The 20,932-nt window shown below is 48.9% G+C and overlaps 1 protein-coding gene across 1 annotated transcript; it reads left to right on the top strand.

Moving 5' to 3' along the window:
* Positions 1-913: 913 nt before the first annotated feature.
* Positions 914-19,012, top strand: LOC122113130 (centriole, cilia and spindle associated protein). The gene is made up of 3 exons (XM_042686078.1): positions 914-1,309; positions 16,051-16,355; positions 17,354-19,012. Exons 1-3 carry the CDS (start codon positions 979-981, stop codon positions 17,525-17,527), a joined length of 810 nt encoding a protein of 269 aa, XP_042542012.1. The 5' UTR covers positions 914-978; the 3' UTR covers positions 17,528-19,012.
* Positions 19,013-20,932: the final 1,920 nt, after the last annotated feature.

Here is a 20,932-nt window from a genome sequence, read left to right on the forward strand (position 1 = left end):
TGTGCATGGACACAGCTGGACATCTGCATGGAGATAGCTGGACATGTGCATGGACACAGCCAGACGTCTGCACGCAGAGAGGCTACGGCTGGTATTTCCAGTCGTGTGGCAGAAGTCCAGGCTGGAGGCCAGGCCAGGCTTCCCGGAAGTCCGGCTGTGCACTTCCGTGCACACGATTGATCAGTCGGTGGCTGTGGTGCAGAGCCTGAGGCCGGCGGCCCGCTCGCCCCCGCCCCGGGGCCCCGGCGGATACGCCGCGCTCCTTCCCTTCCGGTCCGTCTGGTCCGCCCGAGGCACCGGGCCGGCCTCCGGGCGGGGGCTCGGCGCCGTCCACGCCGCGGCCGCGGTGTTGGGGAATGATCGACATCCGAACAGACGCGGACCCGCTGTAAACAGAGGGGAGATCGGCAGCAGGTGGAGGCCCGCGGCTCCCCGGGCCCGGAGGTCTCCCCATGTTCCCGCGGAAGGACGCTGGCGGCCCGGGCCTGGCCGTGCCCGGCCGTGCCCGCGCCCGGCTGACGGCGGGGCGGCATCTGTGCGGGGCGGGGCCTTCGCCTAGTTCCGGCTCAGCCTGGGTCCCAGGAAGCCTCCGCCCTCCCCGCAGGAGCCGCGCGCGGTCGGCCGCCGCCGGGTGGCGTTCCCGCAGCTCCGAGCGTGGACCCGAAGGCCGCGGCGCGCTTCCGCCGGCCCGGTCACCCGGACCCTGCCTGCCCCCGTCTCCCTCGCGCCGTCACCCGCCCCCCCGCCCCCCCGCCCCCGTCACCCGGACCCCGCCCACCGCCGCCGCCCCCGTCACCCGGACCCCGCCCGTCCCGCGCCCTCCCGTCAGCCCGGACCCCGCCCGCCCCCACCTCCGCCCCCGCCCCCGCCCCGCCCACCCCGCCCGGGCGGGGCTCCGGGTTTGAACGGCGCGGCGGGCCGGGCCTCTGTGTCGTGAGGTCCCGCGGGCGGCGGTGCGGAGCGGGCGCCGGCGTCGCCATGTCCCCAGGCAGCGGTATCAAGAGCGAGTACATGAAACGCTACCGGGAGCCGCGCTGGGACGAGTTCGCGGCCTGCTACCGCGAGCTGCGGCGCTACCGCCTGGGGCGCCGGCTGCTGGAGCAGGCGCACGCGCCCTGGCTCTGGGACGCCTGGGGCCCGAGTAGCTCCTCCGACAGCTCGGCCTCGTCCAGCCCGGCCTCGGCCAGCCCCGCGCCCCCGTGCGCGTCCGCCGAGCCTGCAGAGCCTGCGGGGCAGGAGGAGCCGGAGCGGCGGGACGCGGAGGCCGGGGACCCCCGAGTCACGGGCGAGCCTAACGCGGCGCAGTCAGGTACGGGCCGGAGGGCGCGGGGGTCCGCGCGGCGTGGGCGAGGGGGTCTGCCAGGGAGCGCGGGGGCTACATGGGGTCTGATGGGTTGCGCGGGGTCTACTGGGGCGCGCGAGGATTGCGTGGGGTCTGCCGGGGTGCGGGGACTGCGTAGGGTCTGCCGGGGCGCGGGGGGACTGCGTGGGATCTGTTCGGGGCGCGGGGGGACTGCCTGGGGTTTGTCCGGGGCGCGTGGGCTGCGTGGGGTCTGTCCGGGGCGCGTGGGCTGCGTGGGGTCTGCCGGGGCGCGGGGGGACTGCGTGGGGTTTGTCCAGGGCGCGTGGGCTGCGTGGGGTCTGTTCGGGGCGCGTGGGCTGCGTGGGGTCTGTTCGGGGCGCGTGGGCTGCGTGGGGTCTGTCCGGGGCGCGTGGGGGCGGTGCGGGGGCCGCCGGGGCGCGCAGGGTCTCCCCGGGGCGCGGGGTGGGCGCGGGTCTGCCCGGAGAGCCGGGGCTGAGCGGGGGCTGCGCGCGCCGCTGGCGTCGTCGGCCGCCCCCGCGTTGCCGGTAGGCGGCGCTTCCCGGTGTTTTGTTCCGTCTGCCGGTGGGCGAACTGCCCCCGGGCGGCGAGGCCCCGTCCTCCCCGGTCTCGGCGGCACGGGTCCCCTGCGCCCGCCACCGGCCTGGCGAGCCGCCATCCCGCTCCGCGTCCCGTGATGGGAGCAGCTCTCCAGCCTGGAGGAGACCCGAGCCCAGAGGCCCCGCAGGCGCCGCCGTCCTGGCTCCGCGGCTCCCCGTGTGCGTCCGGGGCCGCCGCGCCACCCCTGGGATGCGTGTGCGGGAGCTGAGCCTGCCCACCCCGTGCCCGCGGTCCCGCCCCGCACCTGCCCGCTTCAGGCCCGGGCCCCGACCAACCCCTTCCCGCCCTGCACCGGGCGTCCCTGGCTGGTGCGGAGAGCCCCGGACAGGCACTCTGTGTTGAGAGCCCGGAGATGTGCAGCCACGGGCGGGGCGCAAGCGCTTTCTCCGCCAACACTGGCGACCATCGGGGAAACAGAAGCTGGGCATGTCACGGGGTTGCTTGCCGCCCTTTGCACCGCCGCCCTCAGCCCTGTCACCGAAGGTTCCCGGCTGACTCCTGACGCTGGACGTCAGTGACCCGCGGGGTATTACGAGCGGTCAACGCCCAGACCGAGGCCCCGGGTGCCTGCATGCAGGGAAGGCGTCACCCCAAGCATCCACCGTGCAGAGAACGCGTCACCCCGAGCATCCACCGTGCAGAGAACGCGTCACCCCGGGGTGTCCTCCATGCAGAGAACGCGTCACCCCGAGCATCCACCGTGCAGAGAACGCGTCACCCCGGGGTGTCCTCCATGCAGAGAACGCGTCACCCCGAGCGTCCTCCGTGCAGAGAACGCGTCACCCCGAGCGTCCTCCGTGCAGAGAACGCCTCACCCCGGGTGTCCTCCGTGCAGAGAGCTCGTCACCCCGAGCGTCCAACGTGCAGAGAAGCGTCACCCCGAGCGTCCACCGTGCAGAGAACACGTCACCCCGAGCGTCCACCGTGCAGAGAACGCGTCACCCCGAGCGTCCACCGTGCAGAGAACGCGTCACCCCGAGCGTTCTCCGTGCAGAGAACGTGTCACCCCGAGCATCCACCGTGCAGAGAACGCGTCACCCCGAGCGTCCACCGTGCAGAGAACGCATCACCCCGAGCGTCCACCGTGCAGAGAACGCGTCACCCTGAGCGTCCACCGTGCAGAGAACGTGTAACCCCGAGCGTCCACCATGCAGAGAATGCGTCACCCCGAGCGTCCACCGTGCAGAGAACGTGTCACCCCGAGCGTCCACCGTGCAGAGAACGCGTCACCCTGAGCGTCCACCGTGCAGAGAACGCGTCACCCAGGGTGCCGGCCGTGCTGAGAACGCGTCACCCTGGGTGTTCTCCGTGCAGAGAACGCGTCTCCCCGGGTGCCCACCGTGCAGAGAACGCGTCACCACACGCAAGAATGCACCTGCTGGGTCCTGATGCTTGGCTTTTGTGGAGATGCGGATCCTCCCCACAGATCCGGATTCTCCCCGCAGATCCAGTTTCTCCATCAGGATTTCTGCTTCAAGGGAAAGCATGACTCCCGTGCTCCAGCACCCGTGGTTATTTCCCGCATGGACGAGACAGCGTTTTCAAGTGGATGTGTACACCCTAGAGCAGATGGCTGTGGAGCATGTTCTGACTGCCATTTCACACACGGAATCCTGTAGCTCTGAACCTATAGAGCCTGGGCCTCTCCCGCAGGGCACCGCACTTCCCATGCTCCCCGTCCAGCTTGTTGAGTGCTTGTTCCCAACTCCTGGTCCCCTCTCCCCTGCCCCCTGTCCCCTGTCCCCAGCCCCTCTCTTCTCTTCCCTCTCCCCTATCCTGTGTCCCCATCCCTTTTCTCCTCTCCCCAGTCCCTGTCCCCATCCCTTCTTTCCTCACCCCTCTCCCCTAACCCAATCCCCTCTTGTCCTCTCTCTCCTCTCCCTGTCTCCCTCTCTCCTTGGGTTTACTTGGGACTTACAGGCTCAAATGATCCTTTGTGCTAGTACTGGAACTTGAACTCAGGGCCTCTTGTGCTCACCTTGGCTTTTTTTGTTCCCTGCTAGTGCTCTACCACCTGAGCCACACCTCCATTTCTTTCTGGTTGATCAGAAATGAGTCTCCTGAAATTAATTGTCCAGGCTGGCTTTGAACCATGATCCTCAGATTTCAGCCTGCTAAGTAACTAGGACTATAGGCATGGGCCACCAATACCTAGCTTCCCCCCGCTTCCAGTTTTTAGCATTGTCTCTTGAATTTAATCATTTTTACTCTGCTACACATACACACAGCCTATCTCCACTCCATCTCAGTAGTCAGACCAGACTGTTCAGCACAGCAAGCCTATGGAGATTTTTGCTCAAAGCCAGCTATATTTCGCATCATGATTCCAGTTTCTTTCTTGAAAAGGCAACAGCCTATGGCTCCCTATCATTTCCATTCCCATCTTCACCCCCCTCTGACCTGCCTGGGTCTGCCCTGGCTGCTTGCTGGGTGCTCCGGGAGGATCCTTGGCCATGCTCTTCCCTGCTTCTGACTTCTCAGGTGGGCGACCCAGCTGTGACATTTCTCCCTATTTACACCCTCCCTAATGGAGCTCTCTTCCAGATGGTTAAGAAAGGAAGGCCAAGAGGCCGCGTTTCTGAGACCTTTGTCAAAAAATGGTTTTATTCCACCCTTTCAATTTGTGAGTTTGTTGCTAGGTGTGGAATCTTGGGTCAAAAGTCACCATGTCTGAGGCATCTGGTGGAGTGGTTCCCGTGTGTCAGGGTTTCTGGTTCTTGTCCTTCGTGGATGATGAGTTCTCTCGGGGTTGTTGGAATCTACTCTTTTCCCCTGTGTCTGAAATCCATCTATGCCTGGTTTTTCTCCACCCTGCTGGTCACTCAGTGGGTCCCAGCACTCAAACTCATGGTTTGTTTTTGTTGTTGTAGTTGTAGTTGTAGTTTTGTTTTGTTTTTGTCCATCATGGTGCTTGAACTCTGGGCCTGGGTGCTGTCCCGGAGCTCTTTAGCTCAGGGTGAGCTCTGGACCACTTGAGCCACAGCGCCACTTCCGGTTTTCTGGTGGTTCATTGGAGATGAGAGTCTCATGGACTTTCCTGCTTGGGCTGGCTTTCAACCACGATCCTTGGATGTCAGCCTCCTGAGTAGCTGGGATTACAGGCGTGAGCCACGGGCACCCGGCTGTAGTGTATTTTATTTGTAGACACTCTACTGTACAATGGCACCCCAGAACTTCTTATTCTATTTGTAATTTAGTTCCTTCCCACTGACCAACTTTTTCCTATTATTCCCTTCCCACTACTGCCCCGAATCTCTGGTAACCACGTTCTACTGTTAATGTCTATGAGACAAACTATTTTAGAGCTCAAGTATGAGTGAGATTGTGCAACATTTGTCTTTCTGTGCCCGGCGTATTTCACTTAATGTGACAACCTCCAGTTCCATCCATGTCAGTAGGACAGGATTTCTTCCTGGTGTGGCTGATTAATATTCCATTGTATTCCATTTTCTGTAGCCATCAGTCTATTGGTGGACAGAAGTTGTTTCTGTCTCTTGACTGTTATGAATAGTGTTTCAGTGAGCATGGGAGTTCATGTGTTTGACATGTGGATTTCATTCCTTCAGATATAAATACTCAGCAATGGGGTTGCTGGGTTGTATGGTAGTTCTAGTTTTTTTGTTTTTTGTTTTTGGCAGTCCTGGAGCTTGAACTTGGGGCCTGGGCACTGTCCCTGAGCTCTTTTTGCTCAAGACTAGTGCTCTACCCCTTTGAGCTACAGCACCAGTTCAAGTTTTCTGGTGGTTAATATTTATTTATATAAATACATTTATGATGTAAATATGTGTAGATAGAAAATAGAAATATAAAACATTGTTTTCTGGGTCTCTCTGCCTCCCTTTACCTCCTCCCGGCCTCCTTTCTTCCTAATATTGGTTTATATATTTACATAAAATACAAATAACACATTCATGCTTATATATTGTAAACATTTTATATATGTATATATTTTAACATCTTAAGTACTTTAATTTGGCAAGAAGGGACTTCCCCACTGTCCTCCATCATGGCCGTACTCGTGTTCCGGGTCTGTCTTTGCCTCACTCCTAGTAGTACTTGCCATCTCTTGCTTTTTTGGCAATAAATTTTTCTAACTGGAAGGAAGTGATGTTGTATTTTGGGTTTGCATTTCCCTGATTATGGGATGTTGAGCTTCTCATGTTGTTATTTTTGAGAGATACTTAGGTCAGTTAACCTAGATATTTAGATCAGTTGACCATTTTCAAATTGGATTTCTTGCCTGCTTGCTTCTTATTTTGTGCCAGTTTTGGGGCTTGAACTTGGGGCCTAGGCATTGTCCTTGAGCCTTTTTGCTTAAGGCTAATGTTCTACCCATTTGAGCTATAGCTCTGCTTCTGGCTTTCTGGTGGTTAATTGGAAGCAAGAGTCTTACAGCCCAGTGCAGGTAGCTGATACCTGTCATCTTAGCTACTCAGAAGGCTGAGAAGATCAAGGTTCCGAGCCAGCCCAGGCAGGAAAGTCCTTGAGACTCTTATTTCCAGTTAATCACAGAAAAAGCTAGAAGTAGCACTGTGACTCAAATAGTGGAGTGCTAGCCTTAAGCAAAGGAACCCAGGGACAGTGCCCAGTCTGAGTTCAAGCCCCAGACAGGCCAAAAAAAAAAAAAAAAAAGTCTAGCAGACTTTCTGAGAGCTAGCCTCTGCTCTGATGTATGGTTCATCTTCTATTCCTTTCCCTTTTTATTTCACAATTCATATTGACTGTTGAGGTTGTAAATATCTCCTCCAATTTTCTAATTTTTCCTTTTCAATTTCCATCTCTTTCTCCCTCTTTCCTTCCTTTTCTTTCTTCCTTTCTTTCATGGTACTGGGAGATCAGCCTCCAGGATTTTGCTAGTTATTTTTAAGATAGAGTCTCACTTCTTGCCTGGTCATGCCCAAGTCTTGACCCACCTACTTTAGGCTTCTGGACCTTATTGCTGGCATTATAGGCATGCACTTCCATGTTCATTCTTCCTCTAAGGAGATGGAGTCCCTTGGACATTTCTGCCAACTGGCCTGGCAGATTTCCAGAGACATAGTTCTCCTTTCCTTCTTAAAAACAAAAGAAATGTACGTAAGTGTTTGCTCCTAGCCTGTCTGCTCACACTTAAGAGAGGAGCTCCAAGGTGCCCTTGGGGACCTGTGTGGTCGCCCTGCTGTTTTTCTGGGTAGTCGTCGTTAATCCTAATGTGTTTTGTGTGCCCTTCCCCAGATGGTGCCTCCTGACTCATCCAGGGCATAAGCCAGGATACCACATGCTGAGAGCAAGGGGAGTACCCTGAAGAGCTTGCCCTCCTTATCAGGAGCCCTGCTGTGTTCTGAAAGTGTTGCCTAGTCCTCCTGGGGTCCCAAGTACAGGCCCCTCCAGCAGCCAGCCTTCAGAGAGGGAGGGCAGTGGCCCATGGATTAGAGGAAGGAGTTCCCAAGAAGCCCTATTGGCTACCTAACCACTGTGGCTCACAGTGCCTCCCACCTCCGGAGTGCTTTGGGTCCCGTGCTGGAAGCTGGCTCCTGCCCCGGGACTCCTTGTCTGACTGGTGCTGCTGCTGCCTTGTTAGGGAGGCTTCTGCTCCTGACCAAGCTGGGCTGTTGCTGAGCTTGACCTGTACAGCCTCTCCGTGTACCCACTGTGTGCCCAGCTGGAGCTGGCCAGGGCCCATCGCCTCACAGGGAGCTCTCTGCCGGTCAGACAGCACGAGGCCCCTCCTGTGTCTGTCTGGGAGTTAGAGATGTCTGCAGATCCGGAGGGGAAGACATGACCTCAGTTCTCAGCAGAGGTGTGTCCGCATTTGCTGCAGAGGGCACTGGGCTGGGGGCTGGTTGGGATGGACCTTTGGCAAACTACCCACCCCACAGCTTTTGAGGGGTCTGTGTCTCTCACTCCTCCCAGGCTCAGCTTCATCTGAGCCTGGTGATCCGGGAAACCAGGCTTCTCTTGGCCTCAGTACAGCATCCTCATCTGCTTCCTGTATTTTATTGACGCCTTTGCGTGTCATTGTCTCCTTGTCATTTGTCCTTGCAGTTTTGCATCTTTTCCTAGTGGGGTGTGGGGACAGAGAGACCCTAAACATACTTTCCGTACTTATTTAGCCCATCTGCTTATTTATTCCATCTGCTTTATTTATATTTTTTTCTTCATCAGACTTCCAGAGATTTTTAAGTTCATTTAGTCTTTTTCTCAAATTACCTATTGACAGCGTGGATTCTTTTTATCATTATGTGATCTTTATTTCTTTCTTACTAGTTCTGTTCATTAATGCTTTTTGAGATGGATACGTACCACCAATTTTTTTCCACGCCTCTCTTTTTTTGATATAGTGGGTTTAGCTGCATCATGCAAATTTTGTCGTAACATTTTGTATTTATTAAGATGGTTTTATTAGCATATATTGGTTGTACAAGGGAGATTTCACCATGGCATTTCCATACATGTATACTACGTTGTCATGTAATATTTTTATGCATTTTAACATATTTTCTAATTTCTGCTATGATTTTAGAAGTTGCAAAAATTGAAGATTTATGTTTATGTATAGTACTCAGATAAGGAAACATTTATATTTTTTAATTTTTTTTTGTTTGTCGGTCATGGGGCTTGAATTCTAGGCCTGGGTGCTGTCCCTCAGATCTTCAGCTCAAGGCAAGCACTCGACCACTTGAGCTGCAGCACCACTTCTGGTTTTCTGGTGGTTAATTAGAGATTAGAGTCTCAGGGACTTTCCTGCCCAGGCTGACTTTGAACTGTGATCCTCAGATCTCAGCCTCCTGAGTAATTAGGATTACAGACCTGAGTAGCTAGTATTACAGACGTGAGCCGCTGGTGCCCCGCTATATTTAAAAAAAAAAAAGCTATGTATCAAAAACCTTTGTTAGTATCCTGCTGCTGAAAATTTTTAGTGCAGAGGGTAATTTTGGAAACATTGTGTCCATAAGATCAAAACTAAGGAAGGGATACCTTCAGTCCTCATTAGTTTAGACATTTTTTTACTTGTGGTAAAATATATACAATAAATTTGTCATTTTAACCTTTTATTTTTCCAGTCCTGGGGCTTGAACTCAGGGCCTTGGGTGCTGTCCCTGAGCCTCTTTGTTCTGAAGGCTAGTGTTCTATCACTTAGCCACAGTGCTACTTCTGCCTTTTTCTGAGTATTTATTGAAAATAAGAGCCTCATAGACTTTTCTGCCCAAGCTGACCATGTACTGTGATCCTTAAATCTCAGCCTCCTGAGTAGCTAGGATTACAAGGGTGAGCCACTAATGCCTTTCTCATTTTTACTTTTTAAATGTATACAATTTCTAGCACTGTGTCTCCCTGATTTTTTACAATCATTACATTTAGGTTTTGACCCATAATTATTTAGAAATGTGTCGGTGTCAAAAATGGAAGAGTGGGCCGGGTGCCAGTGGCTTACACCTATAATCACAGCTACTCTGAGATCTGCGATCTGAGACTTGCAGTTCAAAGCCAACCCAGGTAGGAAGCATTCATGATCTTTTTTTAAAAATTTTTTTATTGTGATTAAGTGGTTACATAATTCCCAAATTTCACAGTATTGTGGGATAGTGATGCTTAGTTAAAGTCACAAACACATTCTAACTTTCATGGAGCAAATTGTCTATCACAGTCTATAACATTTATGAGTTCTATGAGCTTTGCGATAGTTATTTTTACCACATTGGGTGATATGTACATTTCTTCTGTTTTGCATAGCATCAGCTGTAGCCTCTTTCCCACTTGTTCCCTCCCTCCCATCGCTGCCATTGAGTTGCTTAGTTCATTTTGGTCAATGTCCAGTGCAGCTGATGGGTCCTGCTGTTGTATGTTTTTCCCTGATTCCCTCTAGTTCTGTCGTCCTCCTGGTTTCCCTCCGGTGTGCACATATATACCATACATGTGATCGGAAGCATGGGGTTATTTAGTAGTGATTTGACAAGATGAGTGGAAGTCCTTTGTTTCTTAAGTCCTGTTAGTTTTGTCGTATCACCTAACATTTTGGATTTAACATCCACTTATCATGAAGACCATGTGCCATTTGTCTCTTTGTACTTGGCTTACCTCGCTCAACATTTCTTCTAGCTCCATCCAGTTCCCTGCAAATGCCATTATTTTGTCCTTTCTAATGGCTGCAAAATATTCCATTGTGTATAGATACCACAATTTTTGGATCCATTCATCTGTGGTGGGACATCTGGGTTGTTTCCATATCCTAGCTATTGTGAACAGTGCTGCAATAAACATGGAGGTGCATGTGTCCTTGTATACTGGTTCCTGTTGTTCAGGATAGATGCCTACAAGTGGTATGACTGGGTCATAAGGGAGGTCAATATTTAGCTTTCTGAGGACCCTCCAGACTGCTTTCCAAAGTGGTTGTATAAGTGTACATTCCCACCAGCAGTGTAATAGGGTTCCTCTTTTTCCACATCCCCTCCAGCATTTGTCGTTGGCTGACTTGAGGATGTGGGCCATTCTGACTGGGGTAAGGTGGTATCTCAGGGTTGTCTTTATTTGCATTTCCTTCACAACCAGGGATGGTGAACATTTCCTTATGTGTTCCTTTGCCATTTTTACCTCTTCTTCTGAGAGCATTCATGATCTTATCTCCAACTAACCACAAGTAGAGCTGTTGCTCAAGTGCTATAGCACTAGCTTTAAGTACAAAAGCTTAGGGACAGTGCCCAGGCCCTTAGTTCAAGCCCCAGGACTAGCAAACACATAAAAAGAAGAGTATTTTTTTGGAGGGGGGGGGCATAGTCTTATTATACAGCCCAGGCTGACCTTGCACTGGTGATCCCTCTGCTTTAGCCTCTCAGCCTTCTGGGTGATAGGGACTACCTGAACTCTCATACCCACCTGCAAGAGATATTTAAAAGTTATTATAAAAAATTGTATCTTAATTATCCTGTGATCAGAGAATACAGTCTAGATCATTTCAATTGTGTAAATGGGTTAAAATTTGCTTTATGTGTCTGGAAATGGAAAGTCTTGTAAATATTTCACTTAGGTTTGATGAGAGTACACATTCTCCACTTTTTTATTTTTATTTATTTATTTATTTATTTTTGTAGGTCATGGGGCTTGAAGTCTGGGCCTGGGCGCTGTCCCTCAGCTCTTCAGCTCAAGGCGAGTGCTCTACCACTTGAGCTACAGTGCCACTTCCGGTTTTTCTAGTGGTTTATTGGAGATAGGAGTCTCATGGTCTTTCCTGCCTGGGCTGGCTTTGAATCGTGATCCTCAGATCTCAGCCTCCTGAGTAGCTAGGATTACAGGCGTGAGCCACTGGCACCCAGCTTTTTACTTTTTTTATTTAGTCTGCTGTTCACATTTTACTAGATTTTTTTTCAAATTTTTTTATTGTGGTTAAGTGATTACATAATTTCACCAATTTCACAGTATTGTGGAATAGTGATGCTTAAAGTCACAAAGACATTCTAACTTTCATGGAGCAAATTGTCTATCACAGTCTATAACATTTATGAGTTCTATGAGCTTTGCAATACAGTTATTTCTTCCACATTGGGTGATATGTACATATTTTTTGTTTTGCATAGCATCAGATGCTCCCTCTTTCCCACTTGTTCCCTCCCTCCCATTGCTGCCATTGAGTTGCTTAGTTCATTTTGATCAATGTCCAATGCAGCTGATGGGTCCTGCTGTTGTATGTTTTTCCCTGATTCCCTCTAGTTCTGTGTCGTCTTCCTTGTTTCCCTCCGGTGTGCACATATATACTATATGTGTGATCCAGCAGCAGGGGGTTATTTAGTAGTGATTTGACCAGATGAGTGGAAGTCCTTTGTTTCTCAAGTCTTGTTAACTTTGTCGTATCACCTAACATTTTGGATTTAACATCCACTTATCAGGGAGACCATGTGCCATTTGTCTCTTTGCTCTTGGCTTACCTTGCTCAACATGATTTCTTCTAGTTTCATCCATTTCCCTGCAAATGCCGTTATTTTGTCCTTTCTAATGGCTGCATAATATTCCGTTGTCTCCACTTGTTTTGTATAGACCCTTAGGTCAAGTTTCTTGACTTGGCTTACATATTTAAAAAAAGTAATAAGACTTGTTGAGGTGATATGTATTCTCTGTTTGTACCACTCAGGGGCTTACTCAGCAGAACTGAGGGGTGGATTCTCTTATGATTCTCTTATTTTCTCACTTGGTTGATTGATTGATGGATTGGCGCTACTCAGGTTTGAACTCAGGGCCTTATGCCTGCTAGGCAGTCTATTACTTGAGCTATGCCCCTTGTTCTATGTGTGTGTGTGTTTTTTAGACTGTTTTCTTGCTGCCCTTGCTTGAAATCCCCTACCTTTGCCTCCCAAATACTGGGAAAATAGGCATGTGCCTGTAGGCATTGTTTACTTTTTTTTTTTGGTGCCAGTCCTGGGGATTGGACTTGGTCTGAGTGCTGTTCCTGAGCTTTTCTACTCTGTCACTTGAGCCACAGTTTCACATCAGACTTTTTTCATTGTTAATTGGAGATAAGCGTCTCACAGGCTTTTCTGCCCAGTGCTGGCTTTGAACCTTTATCCTCAGATCTCAGCCTCCTGAGTAGCTAGGATTATAGGTGTGAGCCACTGGTACCTGGCATTTTTTTTTTTTTTATCTACTTGGATTTACATACAATAGTCATGTGTGGTTAGCAGCTTATATTGGATAGTGTCATTCTAAATCAAGGCTGAAACTTTTTTATTTTAATATTTACTCTTACTGGAAGAGGCAATATGGTCTTTCCCCCTAACTGGTGTGGAACACTGTGTATTGAGAATGTGTTTAAACTTCATTCTTTCAAGTAGAATTTTAAAAACATATATTTAGTTATAATTAGCATGTACTAGGCACTATCTTAAGAGTTTCATCAATATTAAAATTACAGTAATGATATATTCTACCTCTCTTTTTGTTTTGTTTTTTTCTTTTTGTCTCCTGGTACAGATTTTCAAGCATGCTTTTTTCCTTAAGTACAGAGTATAAGCACAATCCTTTCATAGTATGTAGAGGATAATTTCAGGATCTCCAGTCCGTCTTTCATAATATGCAGGTGATAATTTTGGGATCTTGAGTCTGTTGTTCCAGCTGCTCCTCCTCCCTTGTTTCCTTTTGTCTTGTGTGCCTGGCATCTATGGCACACTGGTAATTATGACGGAATGTTATTTGCTGTTTCATTTGGGAATCTGAGATCCCGGAAGAGATCACAGGTCCTTGTGCCAGTGCTTGTGGACCATCAGCCAGGGGCCACTTCTTGTGGCACTTGCTAGGACAGTGGGTTCCTTGTGACCAGGACCCAAGGTCCCACTCTTTTCTGCTCAGCCTTTGGTGGCCTGGTCCCTGCCCCATCTCCCCTTCTTGCACTCACATAACCCTCTGTCTGCCCCCACCACACTAATTTTTCCATGGTGTTTGCACCAGTGATGGTGCTTTACTTCTCTCACACCTCTGTCCTTATCCTCTCTTCTGGTTATTTTTCAACTTTTCTTGCCATTTTTCCTTCCATTCTCCTCTCAAGTTCTCTGCCTGCACATTAAATAACAGTAAGCTCCATGTCTGAGTGTGCCCTTCTTGCTTCTGGTTCCACATTTCTTCTGGTGACCCTGTTCATACCAGGAGCCTCTGTACCCACCCACTCTGGCCACCCTCATCTCCAGCATCATCTCTCCCAAGCCACAATCTGTCCATGTCCAGCAGTCCGTGTCCAGCAGTGTCCGCTCTGTAGGTCTGTTCTGCCCGGCACCTTTCTTCACCGTCGAGGGGCCTTTCTATCCGTGCGGATGCACTGGACCATCCACTCAAAACCCCGTGGGAGCCCTTGGTCCTCCCGGCTCCCTGGTGTGTCCATACCATGTCAGCTGATCTTGCTTCTCAGTCTCACACAGTGTTGCTCGGATGTCTGATCTTGGGCAGGCTCATTAAAAGTACCCTTGCTACCCATTTCCCTCACGGGGCTGAGAGTGTCTGCCCTGCAGTGGCCCAGGGCCATCAGCACCTGCAGCCTCAGTGGACCTGCTTTCTTCCACATGGCCTAGCCACCAGGATGGTGCTGGCTTCTCTTGACTGGTCTCAGGCCTACTTACTCTCTGATGCAACCCAGTCCTCACACGTGTAACTACAGCCTCATTCCTAAGATACGAATAGGACTGTGCCACCTCCCGGCTTAACATTGGTTAGTGATTTTCTACCATTTCTTGAGTTTAGCACAGAAAGTCTGTTTTCCTCATGCTACCCACTTGGGACTCTCACCTTTAGATGCTGTGTGTCTGTCATTTTGAACTGTTATCCCTACTTCCCTCTTTGCGTTTCAGTGAGCTATTTCCCCTTTCTGGCACTTTCTCTGCTCTTCCCGGCCAGCCCTACCCTTGTCTCTTATTTTTGTTCAGGTACTTGGGCTTGAACTCAGGGCCTGAGTGCCATCCTTTAGCTCTTTCACTCAAGGTTGGCATTTTAACACTTGAACCACAGCTCCGTTTTTGGCTATTTGGTGGTTAGTTGGAGATAAGTGGCTCAGAGACTTTCTTGCTCAGGCTGGCTTTAAATGCCTATCCTCAGATCTCAGCCTCCCAAGGAGCTATGACTGAGCCACTGGCACCTGGATTCTCAGCTTATCTTTTAAACAGAATTATTATGACCCTCTCTTGGCATCTTCCCGGAGATCTAGGCCAAACACTTAGAAAGGGAGAGGAAGAGGAGGGAAAGGATCAAGGAACTGATCTGTCATCTTCCTCATTCTTAGCACTGTAACTGCATAGATCTTCCTTGGCCTCCTCCTTACCTTTTAACCTAAACTCTAAGGGTCTGTTTTTTCCTCTTCCTGAGGAGAGACAAGGAGAAGAGATTAGAGGAGGAGGGGAGGGGACAGAAGGGGAGAGGAGAGGAGAAGGCCGGGGAGGGGACAGGAGGGGACAGGAGAGGGAAGGAGAGGAGAGGGTGTAGACACAGCACAGAGTGAAGCTCGAGATTTTTAAAGAGAAGTGGAACTTGGCACCTCCTGTCAGCCCCACATGGTTCTATGGCGGGGTTTACAGAGCTGGGCACAGGATCAGACTGGATCATTATTCTTTAGCTGCTTGGCAACAAGGGAGATGTTTGGTAGAGTTGAAACCAGGGCAGGGAAACCTAAAGGTGTCCCGTGGCCAGGTGCGGTCCTGCGGAACTGTCTACCTGGAGTCTGCTCTGCTGGCGAGGGGGGGGGGAGGGGCACGCAGGCTCCATAGCCAAAGGTTGCAGGGTGAGAGTCTGTGCTTGCCATGCATGTGGCGGCACCAGGAAGACCCAGGTTCTGTGGTAGCTGGGGGAAGACGGCCCGGAGGACTCTTGGATGATGGGCAGCTCAAATGGAACTCTCTCCAGTGTGCCTCTCAGTAGACTCTCCCATGGTTAATACAAAATGTCATGTTTTATTACACAGTATTTTAATAACTGGATGGAAAGAATCCCAAAAGGTAACAGGAAAATGTGAGAGACTTTGGAGGGTGTCCTTTATTCCTGATGCTCACCTCAGGCCGGGATCCCGCCTTACCCCATTTTCCATCATTTCGCCAGCTTTGCGGACAGAATTTGGGCTGTGCAGACTGGTGAAGAATCACTGTGTCCCGACATCTCTCTCTCTCTCTTTTCACTTTAGAGGTGCAGAGCTGGCACCTGGGGGAGAAGCCATGGAGACGGCTCCCATTGCAGCAGGGTTTTATATCCAGAGTGGCCACTGGCTCTTGGTAGAGCAGAACAGCATTGGCAGAATCAGGGACTGTCGACTGCCCCCGAGATGTTGAGTGTCTAACCTGAAAACAACATTAGCTTTTCTGCCCATGCAGCTGGCCTGGTAATGGTTGAGTTACCTCGGGGGCAGGGTAGGAAGACCCCTAGGCTGCGGGGCTCTTCAGGGTCATCAAGATGGGTCTCAGAGGACAACAATCTTGGTTGCATTGGAATTGGCTTGGTCCAATTGGCGCCTTGTTGTTAACTCTAAAGTAGGACAAGTGGATTTCTTTATGTCTGCTTCAAGTGAGGTGAGCTATATAGATAAAAATGTTGCTGACTTGATGTAGCATTATTTTTTTAACCCAGATAAAGTAGTTATATGGAAACCCAATTTTAAAGTATTTTCATCTTGTTTTATCCTCTTTTTTTAAAAGCACTACTGGTGAAAGATGGAGAAGGAAAACCAGAACCAGAACCCAGAACAAAAGATACATCTGACAAACCAGAACCCATAACAAAAGACACATCTGACAAGTTGCCCTCCAGCATCAAGCCTGGACAGCAACCAAGTGCCTTATTTGCTCTAGAGAATAAGAAATCAGTCAGAAGTCCGCAGAGGTCATCAAGTCAAATAAAGGAAAACAAGCACCCATTTGCTCTTTATGGCTGGGGAGAGAAACAGATGGATACAGGGAATCAGAAGACCCACAATGTCTGTGCGTCTGCCTCTGTGAACGAGGTGCGTCTGCCTTGGAAGAGAGGAGTCGACTGGGGTGTTGCTAGCGTTGCCCCTACAGGCGGGGGAGCTGGGGGAGGGGAACTGGGTGCCATGGTTGGGGGAGAGTGGGCTGTGAGCCATGGGGTTGAGATGGCCTGGGGGCCAGAGAAGCTCCAACCAGCACTTGGTTCTCAGCAGGAGATTCGGTAATCACAGTCACCTGGACAAGGGGCGAGGCTGGTAGTTAGAGATGAGCCAGAGAAGGGTGGTGGGTGCCACTATGGCTCTCTGGTTTCTGGGGCACAGGGCACCGAGCTGCACAGCCTGGCTGTGGCTCCCAGTCTCTGGAGACATCTCCGGTCTCCTCTACTTTGGTAACCATGTCCTTGATGCTTGCGGTGTTGACGTGTCTGTGTGATTGCCCAATAGCCATCAGAGACGTCTTTCTGCGTGGCAGAGAGAGATGCTGCACACCATGAATTCCCTTTAAATACCACACGAAGGAACCCACTGAGCAAAAACAAACAAAGCCAGAAATTTCACCTAGCAGATTCTGGGCCCAGCAGATGGTGTTATTTGGAGTGAAATTTGAGACAAGGAGGTTCTTAACAAAGGACCTGACAAATCACCAGGGCTAGCATAACAAGATTTATCCTGTCAGATATAAACGACAGTAAACTCTCTTGTGTACTTAGTGTACTGTTTTATGTTTCTCTTGTTTGTAATGTGGAGCACTGTTAAGTTTTCTAGAGCCAACTCCAGAAGCAAATTAGTTGCATACCATTTCTATGTAACATTTCATTTTATGCTGCTCAGTTTTGCCAGAAACTCTAGTAATAGGTGAGCTGTAGCGTGAAGTGTGATCCCCATGGGATATTCTATACAGACCTGCAGATGGAGAAGTAGGACTCCCGTCTGTCTCAGGAACCTGGCGGTAGGTGTCTGGCTTCATTGCAGGTGGTCTTGAGCTCATATAAAGATACTTAAGCTATTAAACTTGATTTTCAAACTTTCTTTAGATTCACGAATCAGCATTAAGAGCCAAGAACAGAAGACAGGTGGAGAAAAGGAAACTGGCTGCTCAAAGGCAGCGTGCTCACTCCGTGGATGTGGACAAGAGCAGGAAGGTGAAGGTCTCCACCGAGAACCCGTGGATGACGGAGTACATGCGTTGTTACTCAGCAAGGGCCTAGGAACTGCTTGTTCTAGAATGTGCTCATGACAGAAGAGAAAGGAAAACGAGAACTATTAAATGAAACCAGTGGTTTGAAGAAACACTGAACATGCAAGGCTTTTCTTAGGGAATTTTCAGAAGGTCATTTTATTTTGGTGAATATCGGTCACCTACCTCAGTAGTAGGGAGAGAGTCAAAGCCATAGACATTCAGTTACTTACAAAGACAAGTCTCTAATCTGATATTCTTGTAAGAATTTTAAAACATCTTTATCTTTTAAGATACACCAAATGCCCTTAAATGGCTACAGATGCGTCTTGACAGACATCTCCTTTAGTGTAGCAGAGCCCCTCTCATCAGGTTCTGAGCCTTGCCACATCCCATTGTTTGTGGGATTATTCCATCCTGCAGCACAGGGCTCTATTTTATTTTATTTTTTACTTAACTATATGTAGTTTTCTTTGCAAAGGAGTATCAAGTGAAAAATGGTTTTCATTACTATAATTGATTCCATTTGTAATGAGACTAGAACTTTGGTAGCTACTAAAAATTAAGCAATGTATTTATTTTTCAGATTGCATCACTTTCTGTGTAGATTGTAATATCTGGGCAAGGCAAGGGTTACTTTCCCTTTAAATGATCATCTAGGCATTTATGTGGTAGTTTAATAGTTTAAATACATTCTGGTGAGTTAAGTAAGTTCAGTGGGTTAGAATACTAACGAGGTTTCTTTTGAGTCAGAGTTTCAACTTTTTTTAATTGCAATATTTGTGTTTAGAACATATGAGGTAGTCAGCTACTTGTTAGTCTGGTCTTTTGCTTGCCATACACTCCCTGTGGACACCTGCCTCTTTTTCAACAGCTGGCAATGACGTTTAGAATTTGTAATCTGAAATTACATTTAATGAGTTGAAGTTGTTGCCTGTCAGGAAGAGGTTCTGGGTTACAGGCATGGCCACCTGATTTCTCTGCAGAGTGTACTGCAAGTTCAGTGATGATGGATGTTTGTATGTTAGGCTGTCTACTTTACCACTTGATTCCTGGCTAGCTGGTGGGACAGATGTACTTAAACAGTGGTTCACTCTTTAGTGCACTTGCCTTTAGGGTCTTAGAGAATACAGGCTTCCCTCAGTCAGGCATTCTTCTCTATCCTGCAGAGAAGACTCTTCTAGAAGGATGAGTGTTACATGCTTTTGCATATAGAGAGCTGCCCTTTGCCAGCTCTGACTTGAAGATGTTGGATGAAAATCTGGTGTTAGACACCAGGTTGAACATTTCCTTGGTGTTTTTATTCTGTGTCTTACAGGTCAATAATCACTTCTTAGAACACAAACTGGTTTCATTCCATATAAAATTGTAACTGTATTAAGCTTTGGAAATGCATTTTGAAGAATAATGTTTTTTAAAAAAATATTTAAAGATATTTGCATAGTTTTGTATAGTCTCTTTTATGTGGAGAGCTTTCCTAATCACTGAAATGTATATTAAAAAAGAGGAAATTCTCTATGTTGTCCAACACAACCTTGTTAATGATTCTGGTGAATCTTAGTGTTAACCATCTTTAATTATTGCAGGTCCTGAAGTTCCCATGAACGGGTGGGATGGATAGGATTGTGAGAATTACTCATGCAAAGCCAGGACTCGTAAGTCTGTTCTTTCCATTTAACTCGATGTCAGGTTGCATCTGACAGTCTCAGAAAGATGAGTGGGAGGCACAGGCCCCAGCTGGCCAGAAGCCAGGATGCTGACTTCTTCAGACCGAGCAGCTAGGCCTTTTCCACCAAAAACTCCAGACAGAGACACACAGAGACGGCAACACTGGCTACTTTTTCCTCCTCTTTAATTAAATTGAGGACAAATGAACAAGATTTTAGAAGAAATTTAATGTGCATGTGCAATGAATAAATCAGTATGAACAAGTTGTCACTCACTTTTCTTGTCAGCCCTTACTCCCTAGGGTATCTTTTCCTTCCCTTTTTGTTTTTTTTAAAGGTGAAGATTATACCCTATGAAAACTTAAAGTTGAAACAACTCTGTTTTACTAACAAACTCTTTTTCTTATTCAAGGAGCTAATGTGGTTGTAACCATGTTCCTGATTCCTGGGACAAATTGCAAGACAGCGAGATAGTTTAAAATTGCCTTTCAGGATGGAAAAGCCTAAAATTAATAATCCAGTGACATTTAAAATATATACTACATAAGGGTCTCTTTTAAATTTGGTTTTCAGTTCTTAATTAAAAACAAGTAGCCCTAAAAATGTTTTTCTATTTTTAGATAAAAATTAGTAGTAGGTTATTGAACGAAGAATGCCCCCATACATCTGTTGGACTGAAGTGAAGGAGAAGAAATGAGTATTTTTAGTTTTTAAGACAGCTTGTGCTTGGTGACCTGCAAAATTTCTGAATACATCTATGTTTTTGTTGTTGTTTGCCAGTTGTGGGCCTTGAACTCAGGGCCTGGGTGCTGTCCCTGAGCCCTTTTGCTCAAGGCTAGTGCTCTACCACTTGAGCCACAGCTCCACTTCTGGTTTTCTGGTAGTTAATTGGAGATAAGAGTCTCAAAGACCTTCCTGCCTGGGCTGGCTTTGAACCACAGTCCTCAAATCTCAGCCTCTTGATTAGCAAGGATTACAGGTGTGCCAGGATTACCTGGCACATCTGCTTTTGTAGTCAATGAAAGCCAGGTATTGATGCCTCAGGCCTGCAGTCCTAGCTACTGGGGGGGAGGGGCAAAAAGGGGGGGGAGCCTGAGGTCTGAGGATCACAGTTCAAAGCCAGTCCAGGCACAAAAATCCATGAGACCCTCATCTCCAATTAGCCTGCAAAAAGCTGGAAGTGAAAATGTGGCTCAAGTTGTAAAGCGGTGGCTTGAGGGAAGAAGCTAAGGGCCAGCGCCTTGGCTCTGAGTTCAAGCCCCAGCACTGGAACAAAGGCAAGATAAAGAGCTTTAAATGAAGGGAAACTAAGCTTAGTTAAAGAGGAAGAACAACTCCTCAGAAATTGCTACAGGAATTTATTGAGATGTGAGGAAAAGAGCAGACACAGGACATGGGGAAATTAGGGAGAAAAAGAAGAAGCTGTAGCTGTCTGGGTCAGTAAATGGATTATTCTGTGTGTGTGTGTGTGTGTGTGTGTGTACGTGTGTGTACACAAGTCAGCACTGGGGACTGAGCCTAATGCCTCCAGTTCTTTCTTGGCTTTTTTGCTCAAGGCTGGTGCTCTACCACTTGAGACACAGCTTCACTTCTGGCTTTTTGCTGGTTACTTGGAGATGAGAGTCTCTAGGATTTGTCTGTCTGGGTTGGCTTTGAACCTCATTCCTCAGACCTGCACCCTGAGTACCTAGAATTACAGATAAGAGCCAGTAATACCTGGCTTTTGAGTTCTTTAAAACATATTGTGGTTGAAAGAAAAAAAAAACAAC

Source organism: Dipodomys spectabilis, unplaced genomic scaffold, assembly GCF_019054845.1.
Source record: "Dipodomys spectabilis isolate Male_0828 unplaced genomic scaffold, ASM1905484v1 ptg000096l, whole genome shotgun sequence".
Classification (NCBI taxonomy): domain Eukaryota; kingdom Metazoa; phylum Chordata; class Mammalia; order Rodentia; family Heteromyidae; genus Dipodomys; species Dipodomys spectabilis.